This window comes from Mytilus californianus, unplaced genomic scaffold, assembly GCF_021869535.1.
Source record: "Mytilus californianus isolate M0D057914Y unplaced genomic scaffold, xbMytCali1.0.p SCAF_13, whole genome shotgun sequence".
Lineage (NCBI taxonomy): Eukaryota > Metazoa > Mollusca > Bivalvia > Mytilida > Mytilidae > Mytilus > Mytilus californianus.
Window position 1 is genome coordinate 10213089 of NW_026262615.1, and position 20014 is coordinate 10233102.

The 20014-nt window shown below is 31.9% G+C and overlaps 1 protein-coding gene across 7 annotated transcripts in view; it reads left to right on the plus strand.

The window, feature by feature from the left end:
- The window catches only part of LOC127723160 (transmembrane and coiled-coil domains protein 1-like), an 80627-nt gene that overhangs the window by 35256 nt on the left and 25357 nt on the right, over positions 1 to 20014 (plus strand). For 6 of the 7 annotated variants that reach the window (XM_052229659.1, XM_052229656.1, XM_052229657.1 and 3 more), the window contains 2 exons: positions 5624 to 5768; positions 8804 to 8854. In XM_052229659.1, the coding sequence (XP_052085619.1) occupies positions 8808 to 8854 (47 nt within the window). In that variant the 5' untranslated portion in view covers positions 5624 to 5768; positions 8804 to 8807. The remainder of the gene's footprint in view (positions 1 to 5623; positions 5769 to 8803; positions 8855 to 20014) is intronic. The other variant, XM_052229658.1, reaches the window with a different exon arrangement.

Genomic DNA, 20014 nt, shown 5'->3' on the forward strand with positions numbered 1-20014 from the left:
ACCATATAATATTTACGCATAAAAGGCCATGTCACATGACAAAACGTAGTCGGCATCACCACTTATGGATTTTACTAACCCTCTATGGATCCATAGGGGTCAGTAGCAAATCATATAACTTATAAATATTAAAAATGCACTATACATAACTTATACACCTCAAGCAAAAAGTTGTTAACTCAAAAGTCTGAATAATGTATCCATAAACATATGATGTAAGAATATCAGAGTTCTGAAAATATCTTTTAGCCTGGTGGTCCTAAATGACCACCAAGACTACAAATCTGGTGGTCCTAGTGTATATTTGGTGGTTCTGTAGATACAGAAAATGTTTGCTTACAATTATTTCCATACATTTAAGGAATGACTGGAATATTTTTCTGTCTATGAAGAAATAACATAAAAAATGTGGTGCACACTGAATTATGCGGGTTATTTAAAAGTGTGCACCACATTTTGTAGGTTATTTTGAATAGACAGAAATAATATAACAGTCATTCCTTATAATTTAATTCTAAATTCCATTTTTAAAAAGTAAATCATGAAAAAAAACGTTGATGACGTCACGGTCACATGACAAAATTATGTCTATGAGCTGATAGACAAAAAACTTTCAGCCAATCAGAAGACGTGTTACTTCCAAAATTAAATTATATAGGTATGAACAAGATTAGGCAAATTTGCACAAAAACTTTATGGTTTCATAGCAAATGTTGTTATAAATTGTAATCAGGAACTATAAATAGTATAATACTAAATACTAGATGGCCTAAAAAAAAAAGAATAAAACTACCTCAAACTTTTAGTTGGACATCAGGACCAACTCCACACTCAAAATTGGCAAACTTACCTGATTTTTGATGGTCTGGACAACAGGACTGTCATTATTTTCGATAACATTGGAAGATGCACATTTTTTTTACTTCATTAGATAAGTTCCAGTCAATAATAAAAATCACTGCAAAAGATAGATGATTGACTTATCGTTGAACTTGTGGTCACATTTGTTTACTCTTCTGTATACCAGATATATATACCATTGTAAATAATTATACTCTGACAACACAATAATACTATTCTAGGTTCCTCTTCTTTCTTTGTATATGTCGCATGGTTATAAATATTTATAGTGTGAAGCACATTTCTATCAGTGCCATTATAAGATCTATGAATGAAATTAACACAATGTAAACTTGCTGACTGGGTTCATCTGGTGAAGTGTAAAATGCACTTAGTGTTCAAACACCTGTCTTTTGATGTAATGAAGTGTGAAATATACATATTGTAGACCCCTGAGTATTGTTGAGTCTAGTGTGAAATGCACATATTGTGTAGACACCTGTCATTTGTGGTCAAGTGTGAAATACACAGATTTTGTAGGCACCTGTCTTTCATAGTCAAGTGTGAAATGCACATATTGTGTAAACCCCTGAGTATTGTTTGGTCTAGTGGGAAATGCACATATTTTGTAGACTATTGTCATTTGTGGTCAAGTGTGAAATACACAGATTTTGTAGACACCTGTCTTTCATAGTCAAGTGTGAAATGCACATATTGTGTAGACCCCTGAGTATTGATTGTTCTAGTGGGAAATGCACATATTTTGTAGACTACTGTCATTTGTGGTCAAGTGTGAAATACACATATTTTGTAGACAACTGTCATTTGTGGTCAAGTGTGAAATACACATATTTTGTAGACACCTGTCATTTGTGGTCAAGTGTGAAATGCACATATTGTGTAGACACTTGTCATTTGTGGTCAAGTGTGAATTGCACATATTGTGCACACACCTGTCATTTTTGGTCAAGTGTGAAATGCACATATTGTGTACACACCTGTCAATTTTGGTCAAGTGTGAAATGCACATATTTTGAAGACACCTCTCATTTGCAGACAAGTGTGAAATGCACATCTTTTGTAGACACCTGACTATTGTGATCAAGTGTAAAATGCACATATTTTGTAGACATCTGACTTTTTGTGGTCAAGTGTGAAATGCACATATTGTGTAGACACCTGTCATTTGTGGTCAAGTGTGAAATGCACATATTTTGTAGATACCTTGGCATTGTTGAGGCTGTTTGTTTCCCGCTTGATGTATTTTTGTTATTCCCCAACCGTAGCGTAGGGGGCATTAAGTTTTATCCTTGTCCGCCTGTAAGTCTGTCCGTATGTCTGTACGTCCCAAAATTGGTTTCTGTTCTCTAACTTTAGTTTGCCTCAACCAAATATTAGGAAACTTATATACACAATGCTTATTACCACAAAACACAGATCAAGTTTGATGTTGGGTTGCGTCACTTTTACGTTCTAGAGTTATGCCCCTTTACAAATGGAAAATTGATGAACTTTTGGTTTCTGTTCTCTAACTTAAGTTTGCCTTAACCAAATGTTATGAATCTTATACACAATGCTTATTACCACAAAACTCAGATCAAGTACAAATTTGGGTAGCGTCACTTTTTCCATTCTTGAGTTATGTACCTTTATAATGTTATAGGCAAGTGGGGGCATCAATCGGACACATTCCTCTTTTATTTGTTTTGTTGTCTGGTTGCTGTCTTATTGTCTTGATGATACCACACAAGTGTACAGTAGATCTTCAGTGAATTTTGTCGTTCGGATTTGACCCAGAATGGACAAAACGTTTAGATGGTCACCAGTGTGTCCACATTATGCAGTTGAAAATTTGATACCTATTCTATTTCTTTACTCTCATCAAATGAATTGATCATACTTCTCCTTGGAAAAATGGTTGCATCTTTTGACCCACATTAAAAAAGGAATGTCAGCTATACCTATTGTGAGCAAGATTGACATGACCAGATCTATTTTTAACCTGTAATACATGTACCAAGCCTAATGTACATGTGCTGTGTTGTGTTTTGTGTACTGCATGATGTTTGTCTTTTCATCGTTTTTCGTTTTTTAACCATGGCATTGTCCATTTATTTTCAATTTATGCGTTTAAGCATGTCCCTTTGGTATCTTTCGCCTCTCTTTTTTTCAGTAACATGTTTGAATGAAATTTTTGAGATTAAAAGATGTTTGTTTCCATCTGTGATGCATTAATTGTTATATATTTCTGTTTCAATACTTGACTGTAAAAACTTGAGTGTTAGTCAGCTGACGTGAGTCACAAGATACAGGGTTACACTTGTCAATGTTTCTTAGTCATACCAGACATGTAATTCATTAGACCAAAATGATAATTATCTTGTATCATAAATATTGTTAACCTTTTTCTTAGTGTGAAGAATTTCATTTTTAAAATTTTAATTATTTCATATACATAAAGGTAGTTATTAATAGATGGATCTTCTGGTTCAATTAGTCTACTGTGTTATAAAGGGGAAGGGGGGGGGGGGGGAGATTTAGAAATAAAATCAAGAGAATAATAGATTATTGAAAATAATGCACTATTAATATAACCCTATGGGGTTGATGGCATTACATGAAAACAAAATAACACATTACATAATACATTACAAAAATATTCAACATGGTATTAGTCTAACAACAAAACAGCTATAGACAAATACTGAAATAATATACAAGCTACCTTGTTGAATACAGAAAATTTAGATGTTTTTTGTGTGCATTTATTATTGCAAAATTTGAAGAATGGAAATAAATGTGAGATCAATTATTGCAATTTGAGTATATCCTGCATTGAAATGAAGATATCAAAATCTATTCAGTTTGGGATTCTTATTTCAGTGCATTAATAAAGTACATTGAAATTCCTGAATTGATTGTGCACTTGAATTCCTGACAACAATCAATTATAATAGACAAATTTAATGTAGTTTAAAGACATGTTGTAAAACAGAATTGGTAATACTTTTATTCTATTGAAAAATTCATTCTGAATTAACAGGATAATCTATATGAATAAATTAAAATCTGAATGCGTTTTTTTCTCATTGTTGAAGGCCATATGATTGTCTATGATTGCTTATATCCACTTTATTTGAACTTTGGTGGATAGTTGTCTCATTGGCAATCATACCACATCTCCTTATTTAAGATTCTTACAGTATTGAAATTCCATTGTCATTTAATTACTTAATGTTCAATGTTGGGTATCACATTTCTTATATCAATCATTCACCATTTAGGAAAAAACTTCTATGATAAATTGCATTCCACAAAAATGTGAAAAGTGCAACTGCATGCAGAATTCATTCAAAATGCAATTTCGTAGCTAATGATAGGTCAATTAACTTTAAGTAAAAGAAAGATTACATAGGTTTGTTCAGAATAACTTGAAGATTACATCATGTTTGTAATTGAAACATAATATTAATGGAGATTGAAGCTTTCCTTTGCTCTTACATAATAATTAGCATGTAACAAACAGGCACCTAAACATTAGTTTGCTGATGTTAATAGGTTCACCTTCCTTCAGGAAAATGAAGTTTTATGGCTTTGACCTTAACTTTTAAGTATTTTATGAATACAGTTAAGTAACAACCCAGTATGAATCAGTATGATGTCAGAACCTATAGAAATGCAGGATATGAGAATTATTGTATTGAACAATTTAATGCCAATTTTCATGATTTTATTAGTTTAATGAGATCCATGTATGAATGCATTTTAAGTGACCAGCACAATTTGTATGAAATCATCTAAGCAACTCGTTCTTTATGCTTAAAAAATGTCCTAAGCAATTTCCTTTCTCATTGCATAAAAGAATAAAAACAGCATTCAGAGAAATGATCCTTTATACCTCATTCCAAAGGAGAAAAGGGGGGGGGGGGTTGTATTGATGTTTTACCCGTGTTCTCTCCAGCCAATGAAATGTCCATCACATTTTCTTAGAAACTATAAATCAAAGCTTCCTGAGTGCTTAGTGTGAGCATGCTATTAACAATTGTGATGTGTTTTCGGATTCATCACTGATCTTCATCTTTCTGTTGAACGAATACTAAAATATTCAAATTCTAACAAATAATGGCCATGAATGAAAAGTATGTTGCATTTTTCTTGGGAACTGCAAAATAATAATGATAGCTTCCTGAAATTTGTTATCAGGCTTAATGTGAGCATGCTTTACTGTGTGACGTGGTTTCAGATTCATCACTCTTGAACTTTCTGTTTACCAAATACTTATAGGGGGGTATCATTAGTGACCAATAGCTGACAGTAATACTTGTTGTAGGATGGTGACATGTTATCTAAATTGCTCTAAAACGGATACCTGGTTTCACAGGACATGAAAGTTTTGACAGTAAACCACATGGTATATATATATCAGACCATCAGAAAAACAAAGTGTATAAAAAATGCCACCTATATATAAAATTGAGAATGGAAAAGGGGAATGTGTCAAAGAGACATCAGCTGTGAATACTCATTACAATATCAACCGTTTGATATCAGATTTTTTTCATTTTATCAGTTTTGTTCTAGATAGCACTATAGAAATATACTGGGATTGTAGACAATCCTTTTTAATGTCATCTTCTCTTTCATTGCAGGTTTAACTGTAGATATACCCAGTAATGTAGACATCCTGTGTTAATGTAATCTTCTCTTTCATTGCAGGTTTAACTGTAGATATACCCAGTAATGTAGACATCCTGTGTTAATGTAATCTTCTCTTTCATTGCAGGTTTAACTGTAGATATACCCAATAATGTAGACGTACAAAATAACAACAGCAATGTAGCAACCAGTCCAAATGTCAGTAAACCAACATCCCCTCTGCGTTTTGTTGGCCAGCTGTTACATCTGGGAAATCGGCCACAGAATAACATGTAAGTTTATAAAAGTAGTGTTAGATCATCTGGTGGGAAAAATTTTAGATACAAGTGATATTTCTATACAGATTTGAGATGATTTGAGCTGGGTCAGATAGAAATCGACATTATGCAAGTGACTATCAATACATCTTTTAACCTTTTTCGGTTTGAAAAAATCTCTATTCAAAGTTTGTAACTGTTTGAAAATTGAGTTGTTATAAAAACCCTACAAAACAGACCAAAATTCATCTTTGATTTCGTATTTGAATGTTCCAAAATCAATCAAAGTCTTATACATGTACATGTATACGTGCACTTGCATATGGTTGATTTCTATCCAATGCAGCTCATTTGATGATGATGATGTCCTTCTTAACCTGAAACGTGTCACACTGGAATATGATCTGCATATAGAGCATTATTTGAAGTGATATATTCTGTTACAGCTATACTATTTAAGAGGGCAACCAGATTAAGATAAAGATCCTGTGTCCTCATTTTGCTTACAAGGATCTGAAAACACTCTGTTTTACTTTCTGTTTAAAAGACCTTTCGAGATCCTCTGGTTTTGTTGTAATGATACTCACCTTCAAAAATTTGAAGGCTGAAATTTCATTGGCTGATGTAATGATTACCAGAACAGAAAGTTAGAAAGGACTGATCTTTTTAAGCAAATCATGGACTTAACATCTGTATTTCAATCCAATAGTTTAAGAGGGGAGATAATTGGGCAGTTAATTGGTACATGGAATTCAACATTGCTGACTTGTACTTGTTTAATCAGGAATTATTTATTACCTTGTATGTTAAGGTAGAAAAAAGTATGGTCAAACCAGTTCTAAAGTCACACTTTTTACTTATTCCATGATTTCATACATTACTATATTGTTGACAGGTGCCTTAACTCATAACATCCGCAGCACTATACAGTTCTGAATGCTGTACATAACAGGTGCCTTAACTCATAACATCAGCAGCACTATACAGTTCTGAATGCTGTACATAACAGGTGCTTTAACTCATAACATCAGCAGCACTTTACAGTTCTGAATGCTGTACATAACAGGTGCCTTAACTCATAACATCAGCAGCACTATACAGTTCTGAATGCTGTACATAACAGGTGCCTAAACTCATAACATCAGCAGCACTATACAGTTCTGAATGCTGTAAATAACAGGTGCCTTAACTCATAACATCAGCAGCACTATACAGTTCTGAATGCTCTACATAACAGGTGCCTTAACTCATGATGCTGTTTCATATATTCTGTGGATTCATTTATTTTTGTGGGTACAAATTTTTGTGGATTGATGTTCCGGAACACTTGTATTTTTATTTTTACCCTTGTCCGTCTGTACGTACGTACGTACTTACGTCCGTCCGTACTTCCCAAAATTGGTTTCCGTTCTCTAACTTAAGTTTGCCTCAACCAAATGTTATGAAACTTCCACTGTTAAAACACAGAACAAGATGAATTTGGGTAGTGTCACTTTAACCATTATTGAGTTATGCCCCTTTATAAATCGAAAGATTGCAAAATTTTTAGTTTCCATTCTGTAACACAAGTTTGCCCCAACCAAACATTACGAAACCTATACACAATATTCATTACCACAAAACTAAGATCAAGTACAAATTTTTTGTTTCCGTTTTCTAACTTTAGTTTGCCTCAACCAAATGTTATGAAACTTATACACAATGCTTATTATGTATAATACAGATTAAGTACGAAATTTGGTGGCAACACTTTTACCATTCTTGAGTTATGTCCCGTTATAAACATAAAAATTGCTGAATTTTTCGTTTCTGTTCTTCAACTTTAGTTTGTCTCAACCAAATGTTATAAAACTTATACACAACCGTTCTAGAGTTATGCGTGTTTACAAATAGAAAAATTTCTGTTCTTTACTTAAGTTAGCCTCAACCAAATGTTATGAGACTTACAAACAATGCTTATTACCACAAAACTCAGATCAAGTTCAAATAGGATAGCATCACTTTTACCGTTCTTCAGTTATGTCCCTTTATAACTATATGATGTGCAAGCGGGGGCATCATCTGTGTCCACATGTGGACACTATCCACATTTATTCGGATATTTGTTGCCATGGTTTTGCAAAAAAATACTTATAATCGTAGAGAAAATTTATTAGTTATTGGTGTGAATATTAATGTCTATGAGATCCACACAAGTTGGTGTTCCACGAAAAATAGAAGAATCCACACAAGTTGGTCTGCCACGAAAAATAGAAAAATCCACACAAGTTGGTGTGCCACGAAAAATAGATAATCCACAGTATACATTTTGGGGATTTTATTGGAAGAAGTTATTTATTCATGTAAAAATAATGTATGAATATGGATAACTAATACTGTGAGCAGACATCTGTCAGCAGTGAAAAGAATGTTCAACAAAGCCAAAATATTAGTGAAAATATACATGTTTGAAATTTTACTTTTGAAAAAAAAATATTTTAAAGATTTGTCTTTGCAGGAAAAGATTTAGGTGAGGTATCTCGGTTTTTAAATGGTGGGAAAATACATTTTCATTTCTACCAAGGTCTTCCTGGAATCCTATAAACCCATTGGTTTAATATGCTGTGATGAAGTTTTTTGGTAATTCTATTTTGCCATTTAACAGCAGTAATTAAGTTACAACATAACCTGTACATTTTACGTAACCTTTTGATTATTCTTGAAAGCTCTGAGCATGCTCTGCAAAGTCTTTCCAAAATCTTTCCTTTGTAGGAATATAACATTAAATGATGTGAAATTTTGTTATGAGGATGCTTAAAAGATATTTGAAGCTGCTTTATAAAAAAAGGGGGGGGGGGGGGGGACTATAAGTTGATGTAAGGCAGACCAACAACAGTTTATAGTTGCTTTCAAGATTAATATCTTTACCTATATTTTTTTGGTTAAATCATAATTACCTTTGACTTGAGTTTTATTCTAACTTAAGTTTTTAATTCTTCCTATGTTCATTTTGTACAGTGGTACTAAATTCTAATGTTATTAGGTTTCATGCTAAGTTTTATTTTTTCAAGCGTGATGAATGTGGAACGTCTTTTAAGACGAGGTAGTCTTCCTGCTTTCAGGTATTGTAAAGCACCAATCATATTATTTTATTATCAAATGCTTCAATTTTTCGCACTGTCAAATGATTTTATTTGCCTTCATTTACAGCATGAATGTCATTGGAGGAAGAGTTACTTCCCTTTTCAAGTAATATATAATTAGTTTTTATGCTTTAACTAGCCTGTCCTGGCTTACCACACTTTTAGCAGGCAAGCCTAAGCTGCTTTCACTAGTCATGATAAGGGAGATAACTCCTCCAAGGGACACAACTCTGTAACTGAAGTATTACTTTTCACATCTTTTCTACAGTGTATTGGAATGAATCGTATCTATAAAGCTTCGTTTGATGTGTTTACAGCTTCTGTCATAATTACTATATCCTACATATTTTTGTGTGAAATTGAGGCTTGGGTGAAAACTTAAATCTGAAATATTGTTTCTCGAATAACACACCCTGTTGCTGGGTATCGTTACGGCAAATACAATAGGATCTGTGTTGACAATTCCAATTTAAAATAATTGTTTTTACTGTATACAGCAGTTTTTTGTCTACATTTCCATATACCATTGCAATCATTGGATTTTGCAATCTTGTACAGCAGGTTAATCAGTCATTCCTAAGGTCCGTCAGACATGTGGCAATGGCCATTATAAATGGTTCAATCCAGTAAAATGTCATTAATGATTGGACCAAATGACCAGTGTAGATGTAAGAATTTTGTAATACTCATAATGCAAAAGACTGCTAAAACACTGACTGGACCAGTAATGCTTGAAAAATTACTGGACCATAAGACCAGTGAAGTCCAAAAAACCTTCAGAACCTCTGGAATTTTTATCTGTGTTATTACCTGTTGTATCTGCCGTACCTATAGCTGTTAATTGGGTGTGAATGTAAGAAGCCTACTAGATATCAACTGGAAACTTGGTGATTGGTTTCACTGTCATTATAAATGTTGTTTTATTCAGGTACAATGAAATGGCAATAAATAATCTTTCATTTTTATTCAATATTCAAAAATTGCAAATGCATGCACAAATTTCTGCATTTACAGTATATAGATAGATATATATAGAGATTATGCACAACAAAAGCTAGTTGCTTTTCAAAATACACAGTGACATATTACACATGTTAAATCTGTCATTGGTTACAATGACCTGGACCAATGTGTTCTGGAGGATATTGCTATTGGTATCACTTGGACCAATGTGTTCTAGAGAATATTACTACTATTGGTATCACCTGGACCAATGTGTTCTGGAGGATATTGCTATTGGTATCACTTGGACCAATGTGTTCTAGAGAATATTGCTACTATTGGTATCACCTGGACCAATGTGTTCTGGAGGATATTGCTATTGGTATCACTTGGACCAATGTGTTCTAGAGAATATTACTACTATTGGTATCACCTGGACCAATGTGTTCTAGAGAATATTACTACTATTGGTATCACCTGGACCAATGTGTTCTAGAGAATATTACTACTATTGGTATCACCTGGACCAATGTGTTCTGGAGGATATTGCTATTGCTATCACCTGGACCAATGTGTTCTAGAGAATATTACTACAGTATTTGGACTTAGCTTTGAGTAAAGATACTCATATTGTTTTATTTATAATCATATATCCCAGTTAATCCTTCAATCTGATTGAAGACTGTGACAGGGTATACATATGAGCCCATATACCCTCTGAACCAAAAAGATAATATAATTGTTGTTTGGGCTTCACAGGAGATATACAACACTGACTGGGAATATGAGCCCATATACCCTCTGAATCAAAAAGATAATATAATTGTTGTTTGGGCTTCATAGGAGTTATATACAACACTGACAGGGAATATGAGCCCATATACCATCTGAACCAAAAAGATAATTATCATTGTTGTTTGGGCTTCACAGGAGATATACAACACTGACAGGGAATATGAGCCCATATACCCTCTGAACCAAAAAGATAATATAATTGTTATTTGGGCTTTATAAGACTTGAAGAGATATACAATACTGGTAGTGAATATGAGCCCATATACCCCTCCGAACCAAAAAGATAATATAATTGTTGTTTGGGCTTCACAGGAGATATACAACACTGACAGGGAATATGAGCCCTAATTACACCTTATGTAAGAATCCTGGGTTTTGATTGGTTGATAGCCAGTGTATTTTTCACCAATTTACTGTTATAAAATGAATATCGTTCATTTTTTAACGCCGCCGGGTTATATGCAAAAAGGATATGCCTTTTTAACCCTCTCTGCCATGGTATTTGCCAAAAAATACTCTATCCGACTGGACACTTGTAACGTCACGATCATCAATGCGTTTTTGAACGTTAACATTCGGTGTAATTAAACAGATATAGCATGTTAAGGAGGGGTATTTGCGAAAAATACCAGTCTTGAGAATGAATTGCGAAATTTAACATTCTCTCGACTGGTATTTTTCGCAAATACCCCTCCTTAACATGATATATCTGTTCAATATACCCTCTGAACGAAAAAGATAATATAATTGTTATTTGGGCTTCACAGGAGATATACAATACTGGTAGTGAATATGAGCCCATATACCCTCTGAACCAAAAAGATAATATAATTGTTGTTTGGGCTTCACAGGAGATATACAACACTGACAGGGAATATGAGCCCATATTACCCTCTGAACGAAAAAGATAATATTATTGTTATTTGGGCTTCACAGGAGATATACAACACTGACAGGGAATATGAGCCCATATACCATCTGAACCAAAAAGATAACATAATTGTTATTTGGGCTTCACATGAGATATACAACACTGACACTGGGAATATGAGCCCATATACCCTCTGAACCAAAAAGATAACATAATTGTTATTTGGGCTAAATATAAGACTTGAAGAGATATACAACACTGGTAGTTAATATGAGCCCATATACCCCTCCGAACGAAAAAGATTATATAATTGTTATTAGGGCTTCACATGAGATATACAACACTGACAGGGAATATGAGTCACATCCCTTTTGAAGATGATGAATTTTAATCAATTAACATTATTTATGTTTCTTCAACTGTTCTAATACATCATCGGCTTTCTAATATTTGGCTTTGAGCATTCCTGATGAAGGTTAATCCAGAAAAGCGCTTCGAACACATGAAATTTATTAATGTGTTGTTTTCATTTTTAACTGGATTTTCGAAGGAAAAATCGGCTATTGATTTTTATTCTATGATGTGATTAAGTCTTGGGATGTTGTAATCAAGGATTATTGTTAATTAGAATTTTTCATATCTTATTTATTTTTAAACTGTGGCTTTAAACCCTCAGGGGGTCATTCTAGCAAACTTATTTTCAATATTTTCAGCTTCCCTGTCTTTTCAATTTAAAGCATCATAAAATTTTGATCTATAACCCAAGCTTTTCTTCTCATAATTTCATTGTTAGACATCTTTGAATTCAATATATCCCTGCAAAATCTGTTTGATCCTTGATATTGCATTACAGAATTTGGCAGTGAAAAACTTCTGTATATAATTTACATGAGAAATCTAGAGAACTCTTAGCCGTTTCCTACCAAATTTCTCAAAAATGAATTTAGCATGCATTTAAATTTTCTGGCTTAAAATGACCTCTTTAAATGTATATTTTGGAGCCTTGTTATTTTCAAACTCACCAGAAAACTTCCATAACATAGATTTTCTAAACCAATTATCTAGTACCATTTATATTATATTGATTAAAGATAATAGTCACCAAGTCCTACAGAGACATACAGATAATAATCTATTGTACTTATATGTATCTATTAAGTTCAATGTTTCATTACAAAGTGATGTAGAAGGGTCTGGATGGGGGGGTCTTTCCTTTCTGTTATCTTTAATTTTTTAGGCCATTTTTATACGCACGTATTATGGTATACCATTGTCTGTCCGTTTGTCCTTCCAGCGTCAACATGTCGGACAATAACTCAAAACGCTTTAACCAATTTGCATGAGACTTTGGTGAATTGTTTATATCTATTGACGTGAGCTCCCTTTCTTTTTTATAAATTTTAGATTTTAAGTTTCCGAGTTATGTGGTTTTATTCATTAAAAAAGGGAGATTTTTCCAGTTTTTTTTTTTTTAATTTTTATTATTTTCAAGAATTACAACAAATACAACACATCAAACATACATACAGTAATATTAGCAATACATTTGAATATCTATTTATTTATGACAATAAACATTGTTGAAAATTCAGTTTTATATTTATATGAAAAGAGAACATAAATACAGAAGAAAAGATAATTTGAGTTAAATGTTTATGTACCACTGTGTGGCACATGAGAAGGCTAAAGTATTTTATGAAAAAGGAAGAAGTTAAAATATCCTGTAAGATTTTCAGTACATAATAAGTTGTGCTATTAGATACAATAATATATTATGTTAGTTTTGACAATAATTTTCTGTAAATAATAAATGACAAATTGAATTATAAAAATAATTCTTTAAATGCATTCCACATGGTATCAAAGTGCTCTTGTCTCTTATTTTTGACTGCCATTATTTTTTCTAAATTGTACATATATTTTAGCTTTTCTTTAATGGCACTGAGTGAAAGATCTTTTGAAAAACATCTACTGTTGTATATATATTGTTTCATGTATAGAAAAATCAAATTATATGGGTCACCTTTTCGAACTTTTGATATATCTCCAAAAATAAAATTTAACTTATTCAATGGCAGGCTTACCCCACCAGATAAAAACCAATAATCAATATCTTGTAAAAAATTTTGGATAATCTCACAATTCCACAGAATATGTTCAACAGTTTCATCTTCTAATTTACAAAAAGTACATAAAGGGTTATCAATAAGTTTTATTTTACATAAAAATTTATTTGTGGCAAGAATTCTGTGGTTGATTCTGTACTGAAGCCACTGTAGTTTAGTATTGACAGTGACTGTAAAAGGTAGTTTGAATATATGTTTCCAAATGAGATCTTCACCTAATATTTCACCCCACTTCAGTTGTCCTGTTGGGGTCACATTGTTACTAATGAGTATTTTGTACATATCTTTAGAACCTTTTCTACTTTTAAAAAAGACTTGTAAGCAAGCTGGAATAAATGGACAACATAACTTATATGAATCTTTTTTGTAATTATTTGCTGCTTTTTTGATAGCTGAAATAACACTCATGTAATTCAAAAAATTTACATTGATATTGTAACATTGCTGTAACAATTCTAATGAAATAAAAAATAAAAAATCCATTTTCATCTATTACATCATTTACATATTGTAAACCATGATTAAACCAATGTTGGTAAAAAACAGGTTTATTACAAATTCTAATCATATTGTTAAACCAAATAGGACTTGATAAAAAATATTCATAGTCCATATTTCTTTCTTTATCAATTATCATTTCCCATGCTTTGAATACATCTTTCCAAAAACTGTTTTTGATATATAAACTAACTTGTTTGATATACTGAACACCACAGTTAAAAAGTTTATTTTTATCAATATCAGACATCAGAATACTTTGCCACTTATTATCTCTCTGAAAAATCCTTCTTATCCATGATGATTTGAGTGCCATAGTAAAACTATAAAGATCTATCATTTTTAATCCTCCCTCCAAATATTCTTTAATCAATACGTCCTTCTTCACTCTATGTATAGGAGAGTTCCATACAAATGTATAAAAAATGTTATTAATTTTTTGGAATACACTGTCTGAAGGATTAGGCAAAGAAATAATAAGGTGGTTTAAAATAGGTAAAACAAGAGTTTTTATCACAGTTATTCTACCTATTATTGTAAGGTTTCTTTTTGACCACTGTTTTATTATATTCTTAATCTGTATAATTTTATCATTATAGTTGATATTGACAATATTTTCTAAGTCCACATCAAAATTTATACCAAGTAGTTTAAAAGTTGTCTCCCCCCATGAAAGGTTAACATCAGGACATAAAATTTCCTTGCTATACTTTTTACTTCCAAACCAAATTACTTGTGTTTTTGCAAAATTTATATTTAAACCAGATATTTTTGCAAACCAGTCCAATTCAGATAAAGATTCATATAAAGATTTTTCACTACCATCTAAAATCAATGAAGTGTCATCGGCAAACTGTGACAACTTATGCTCAACTTGAGTAACTTCAATACCACAAATTTCCTTATTTCCTCTTATCTTTAGTGCAAGAATCTCAGCACATAGGATGAAAAGATAAGGTGAAAGCGGATCGCCTTGTCGGCAGCCCCGACCTATGTTAAAAAATTCAGAAAGGTTACCCCCTTGTATAACTGCAGACTTTATATTATTATAAAACACTTTTATCCAGTTGATAATTGATTCCCCAAAGTTAAAGAACTTTAAAACATTTAGCAAGAAATCCCAAGAAATAGAATCAAAAGCCTTTTCGAAATCAATTAACAACAAGAGCCCAGGTATTTCATGGTCTTCTGTGTATTGCATGATATCATATAAAAGCCTTATATTTTCTCCTATATACCTCCCACTAATAAAACCAGTCTGATCTAAATTAATAAGTTTGTCAAGGACACTCTTAAATCTGTTTGCAATTACTGCAGACCCAATTTTATAGGCAGTGTTTAAAAGTGAAATAGGACGCCAATTTTTCAAAAAATGACGAGGTTTATTTCCTTTTGGAAGACAAGTAATAATTCCTTGCTTTTGTGTTACTGACAATTCTCCCTGTTCTGAACCATAATTTAAAGATTCAACCACAAAAAACTGCAGATCTTTCCAAAAAAATTTGAAAAATTCAGTTGAAAATCCATCAGAGCCAGGAGTTTTATTATTTTTCATATTTTTTAATGCCTGTCCAGCCTCTTTGACTGTGATTCTACCCTCCAAGCTCTCCTTCTCATCACTAGAAAGTATTGGAACATTTACATTTTTAAGATCTTCTTTCAGATCAGCTACTGAACTTGAGTTATCTCTCTTCTTATATAAATTTTCATAGAAAAGTTTTACTTCTTTTAAAATTTTGTTCTGATCAGTAAGTATAACCCCATTATCTCTTTCAATTTTTGGTATAATTTTACTCATAAAATTTTTTGACTCCAGTCCACAAAAATAATTTGTTGGTTTTTCTCCTTCCTCTATCCATTGAACACGTGATCTGACTATTTTCCCCTTTAATTTCTTAATACGTAATTGTTCAAGTTCAATTTTTTTGCTCTCAAGTTTAGTTATTGAAAGTTCGTCAACAATATCCTCTAACTGTATAATTTCATTTCGTAAAGTTGTTTCCCTTTTTTCAGATTCCCTCTTTTTGTAACTGGAATAGGAAATACTTTTCCCCCTGATTTCCATCAATAAAGTTTCAAGAAAAAGTTGGTGATTAATTCTCAATTGAATATCTTCATTATCAATCTCATCAATATTATCAAAATTATAAACAAGTGCACAATATTGTGCTTTGATTTCACTAATCTTTTGTTTAACTGTATTTATATATTCCATATCATAAAGTAAGGAGTTGTTGAACTTCCATAAACCTTTTCCTCTAATAAAAGAATTAAATTCCAGTTCAAGTAATACCATAGAATGATCTGAACGATAGCTTGGATGTACTTCAGAGTTTTTGAGACTATTTAACATATTATCTGTAAAAAGAAAGAAGTCTAATCTAGCCTGTTTAAATGGAGTTCTTTTTCTCCAAGTATACCTTTGGACATTGGGATAAAGCTCTCTAAATGGATCTATTAAGCTTCTTTCTTCGATGATTTCTAAAATACTTTCTCTAGCCTTAGGGTTATTAGTATGTTTGTAGTTACAATAATCTATATAAGGGTTCTGTACAAGATTGAAATCACCACAAATTATGTAACTTTCATTTTCAAAATCATCTACAATGCTCATAATATTATCAAAAAATTCAGGGCTATCCATATTCGGTCCATATAAGCACACTAAAGTAATTTTTTGATTTTCTATAAAAACTTCTAAAATCAAATAGTTACCATTTATATCTTTTTTTTCTTTTAACACTTTGAACTCAAAATTATTGTTGAATAATATAGCAACTCCTCTAGAATTGGAACTGACAGAAGAAAAATAACTTTCATATCCCCACATGGATCTAACGCTATTTTCTAAATCACTTGTAAAATGTGTATCCTGGATACAGTAAATATTACATGCTTTTAACTTCAGCATATTAAACACATCTTTTCTTTTTACCTTATCTCTCAGTCCCTGACAATTAACAGACAGAATTTTTAAAGAACCCATATTTGTAATAACTTTATACCAATATACAACATAAAATATTTTTCAAAAACAACACAACATTGCAGACAGTAACAGGACATATAAATATCAAACAGGATAATTCCCAGAAATTGAAGACAGTAAGTTTGAAGATTTTGTAATGAAAAAAGATTAAAAACATATTTAAATGATTCAATATGGCAACACAAAAGTACCATTCTATACTTTTTATGTCAAAATTTCCAGTATTGCAGAATTAATATTTTTAAACGAAATTTTGCCAACCTAATGTGTTTAAACAATAATCTAATACTAATATTCACAATAATTAAATATATTTATATAGTTTGTTTTCAAATTTCTATGTTAACATATATATAGACAAAAACTATCAATTTAGAAAATCAAGTGTTTATTTTCTTTCCTGTAGTCTTCTTCGGACGTCATCAAAAAGTCTATATTTTAGTTGTAGTCCATCTTCAGTTCTTCCAAAAACCCCACAATTATAATACCACACTGATTCAAAGCATTCCATGTCTCTAAGTTTGATTATCAGTTGCATATTTCTCCTTGTGACATCATCAGAGAATCGTACATGGTCTTTTAAGTCTTTTCTCACTCTCATTATGCTCCTTTTGACGTCACTATTGAAAAGTCTAACAATGACAGGGTTCGGCCCAGGTTGATCTGAGGGCAGGCGATGGATAGCTACTACATCTCTCTCTTGTAACTGCACATTCAGATCTCTCCTTACTTTCTGAATGAAATCTGATCGTAAGTCTTGTTTTTCATGTCTTGGAAAATTCATAACCTTGATATTATTTTTTCTTGAATATTGTTCATTGTAATTTGCACTTATAATGGCTTCTTGTGTTGATTTAACAGTGTCTTTCAAAATTTTCTTATCATTGATGACTGCTTCTCTTACTTGATCAATTTGTTTTCTAAGGTCTGCATTTTCAATAGACAAAGATTCAATTTTTTCTTGCATTTCTTTTTCTACCTGTGCTACTCTACAGTTGATCTTTTTGTCCATTGTAGACTCAAATCTTTGGAAAAGTTTATTTACAATTGAAGTAACTACTATCTCCAAATCATGTGTTCTGACTAGATCTTTTGTAAACATATCAAAATCATCTTTCTTTGTTACACCCTTAAGGTTCAATTTAATCTCATCAAGGTCTTTTTGTAAATTACTTATACCACTTAACTCCATACTGTTATCTGACTCACTTGAAAGTTCTGAATGAGTTCTCTTTGGGAGTTTAGGATTCTTTTGTGAATCCAAATCTTTTCTAGCTGAAAGCAATGTCTGAACTATATTTGTAGATTTTTTACCTTGTGGTTTAACTCCAATTTTGTCACCTTGTGAAGAACTCCCTAAAGGCATTTTGTAGTCTATAGTCAAAACTGCTCACAAACAAAAATCAATATCTCCACATTAAATTTCAGGTATACAAATCTTTGAAAGTCAATTTTTGGTTGTTCCTTTAAATATCATCCACAAAAATATATATCTCTAGAATCTTCATTCAATTTTACAATTTTTGAACATAATCTTCTTTTATGGCAATCACAATAAATAACAATAATCTGCAAAAAACTGAGGAGCTGATTTTCAAGGTGTTGACAGCTCAGCGGCCATATTTAATCTCATGGGACAAAACTCAAAAACGCTTTCACCAATTTGCAAGAAACTTTGGTGAATTGTTTATATCTATTGACTTGAACTCCCTTTGATTTTTATAAATTTAAGATTTTTACATTTTGGATAAAAAAAGGGTGATTTTCCAGATTTCGGACAATATCTTCAAAGTGCTTTGAGGAGTTTTCATGAAACTATGGTGACTGGTTTATATCTATTAAGATAACCTCCCTTTAGTTTTTCATAAATTTCTGATATGATATTGAGAAGTTATTGAACTTTATTCTTTTAAAAAGCGATGGGCGTATCATGCGCTCATGGCGCAGCTGCATGTTCATTTCCAGATTCTTTAATTTTTTTGCCCATTATTCTCTATTCTTTACAATTTAGCACCCCATTACTCTCTATTCTTTATTTCTGTTGACTATTATTCTCTATTCTTTATTTCTGTTGACTATTATCCTCTATTCTTTATTTCTGTTGACTATTATCCTCTATTCTTTATTTCTGTTGACTATTATTCTCTCTTCTTTATTTCTGTTGACTATTATCCTCTATTCTTTATTTCTGTTGACTATTATTCTCTATTCTTTATTTTTTTGGCTCTTTATTCTGTGTACTTTGCCCAATATTTTCTATTCTGTAAACCCCATCCAGACCCTCATGTAGGCGTTCAACACTCCAATCGCCTTATAAAAGTGAAATAATCAGCTGGAAATGAAGCTTCTTTATAAATGTAATATACTACCACATAAATAGATTATCTCAATATAGCTTATTACTGAAGGATTATAAAAAGAGCACCTGTTAACTGGTAATTATCCTATAATTGTGTTATAATAACTGACCATAATTCCTTAGTAGATCAGGAAACAGATTATTCACCACACATAATGTCATCAGATGCTATTTTAGTTTTCCTGCTTTAGCACTGATTTCTTTTACTTTATAAGGAAATATTTATTCAAATCTGATATTTCTTAAGACATTTTAAGTTAAGATAAAAATTGTTTTTGATAAGAGATTCAAGTGAAAGTGATGGGTAAATAGAAGTATTTCAAGTAAGTAGGTTGCTGAATTTTAAAATTAGATTTATTGGTGTTTTTTGGCTTATATTGCCTGTGGCAGAAATGATAGCACAAGATGTGAAAATTCCTTTCAGAAAAAGGATAGATGTTTTCAGCTATAGGCTGGGGTATGTTGTTAATTGTTATAGCTCAGTCCAGGTTCTATAATGCTTACTGATCTACAAGGTCTTAGGTGGTCAAACACATGTAACACAGTTTGTCTTGTCAAA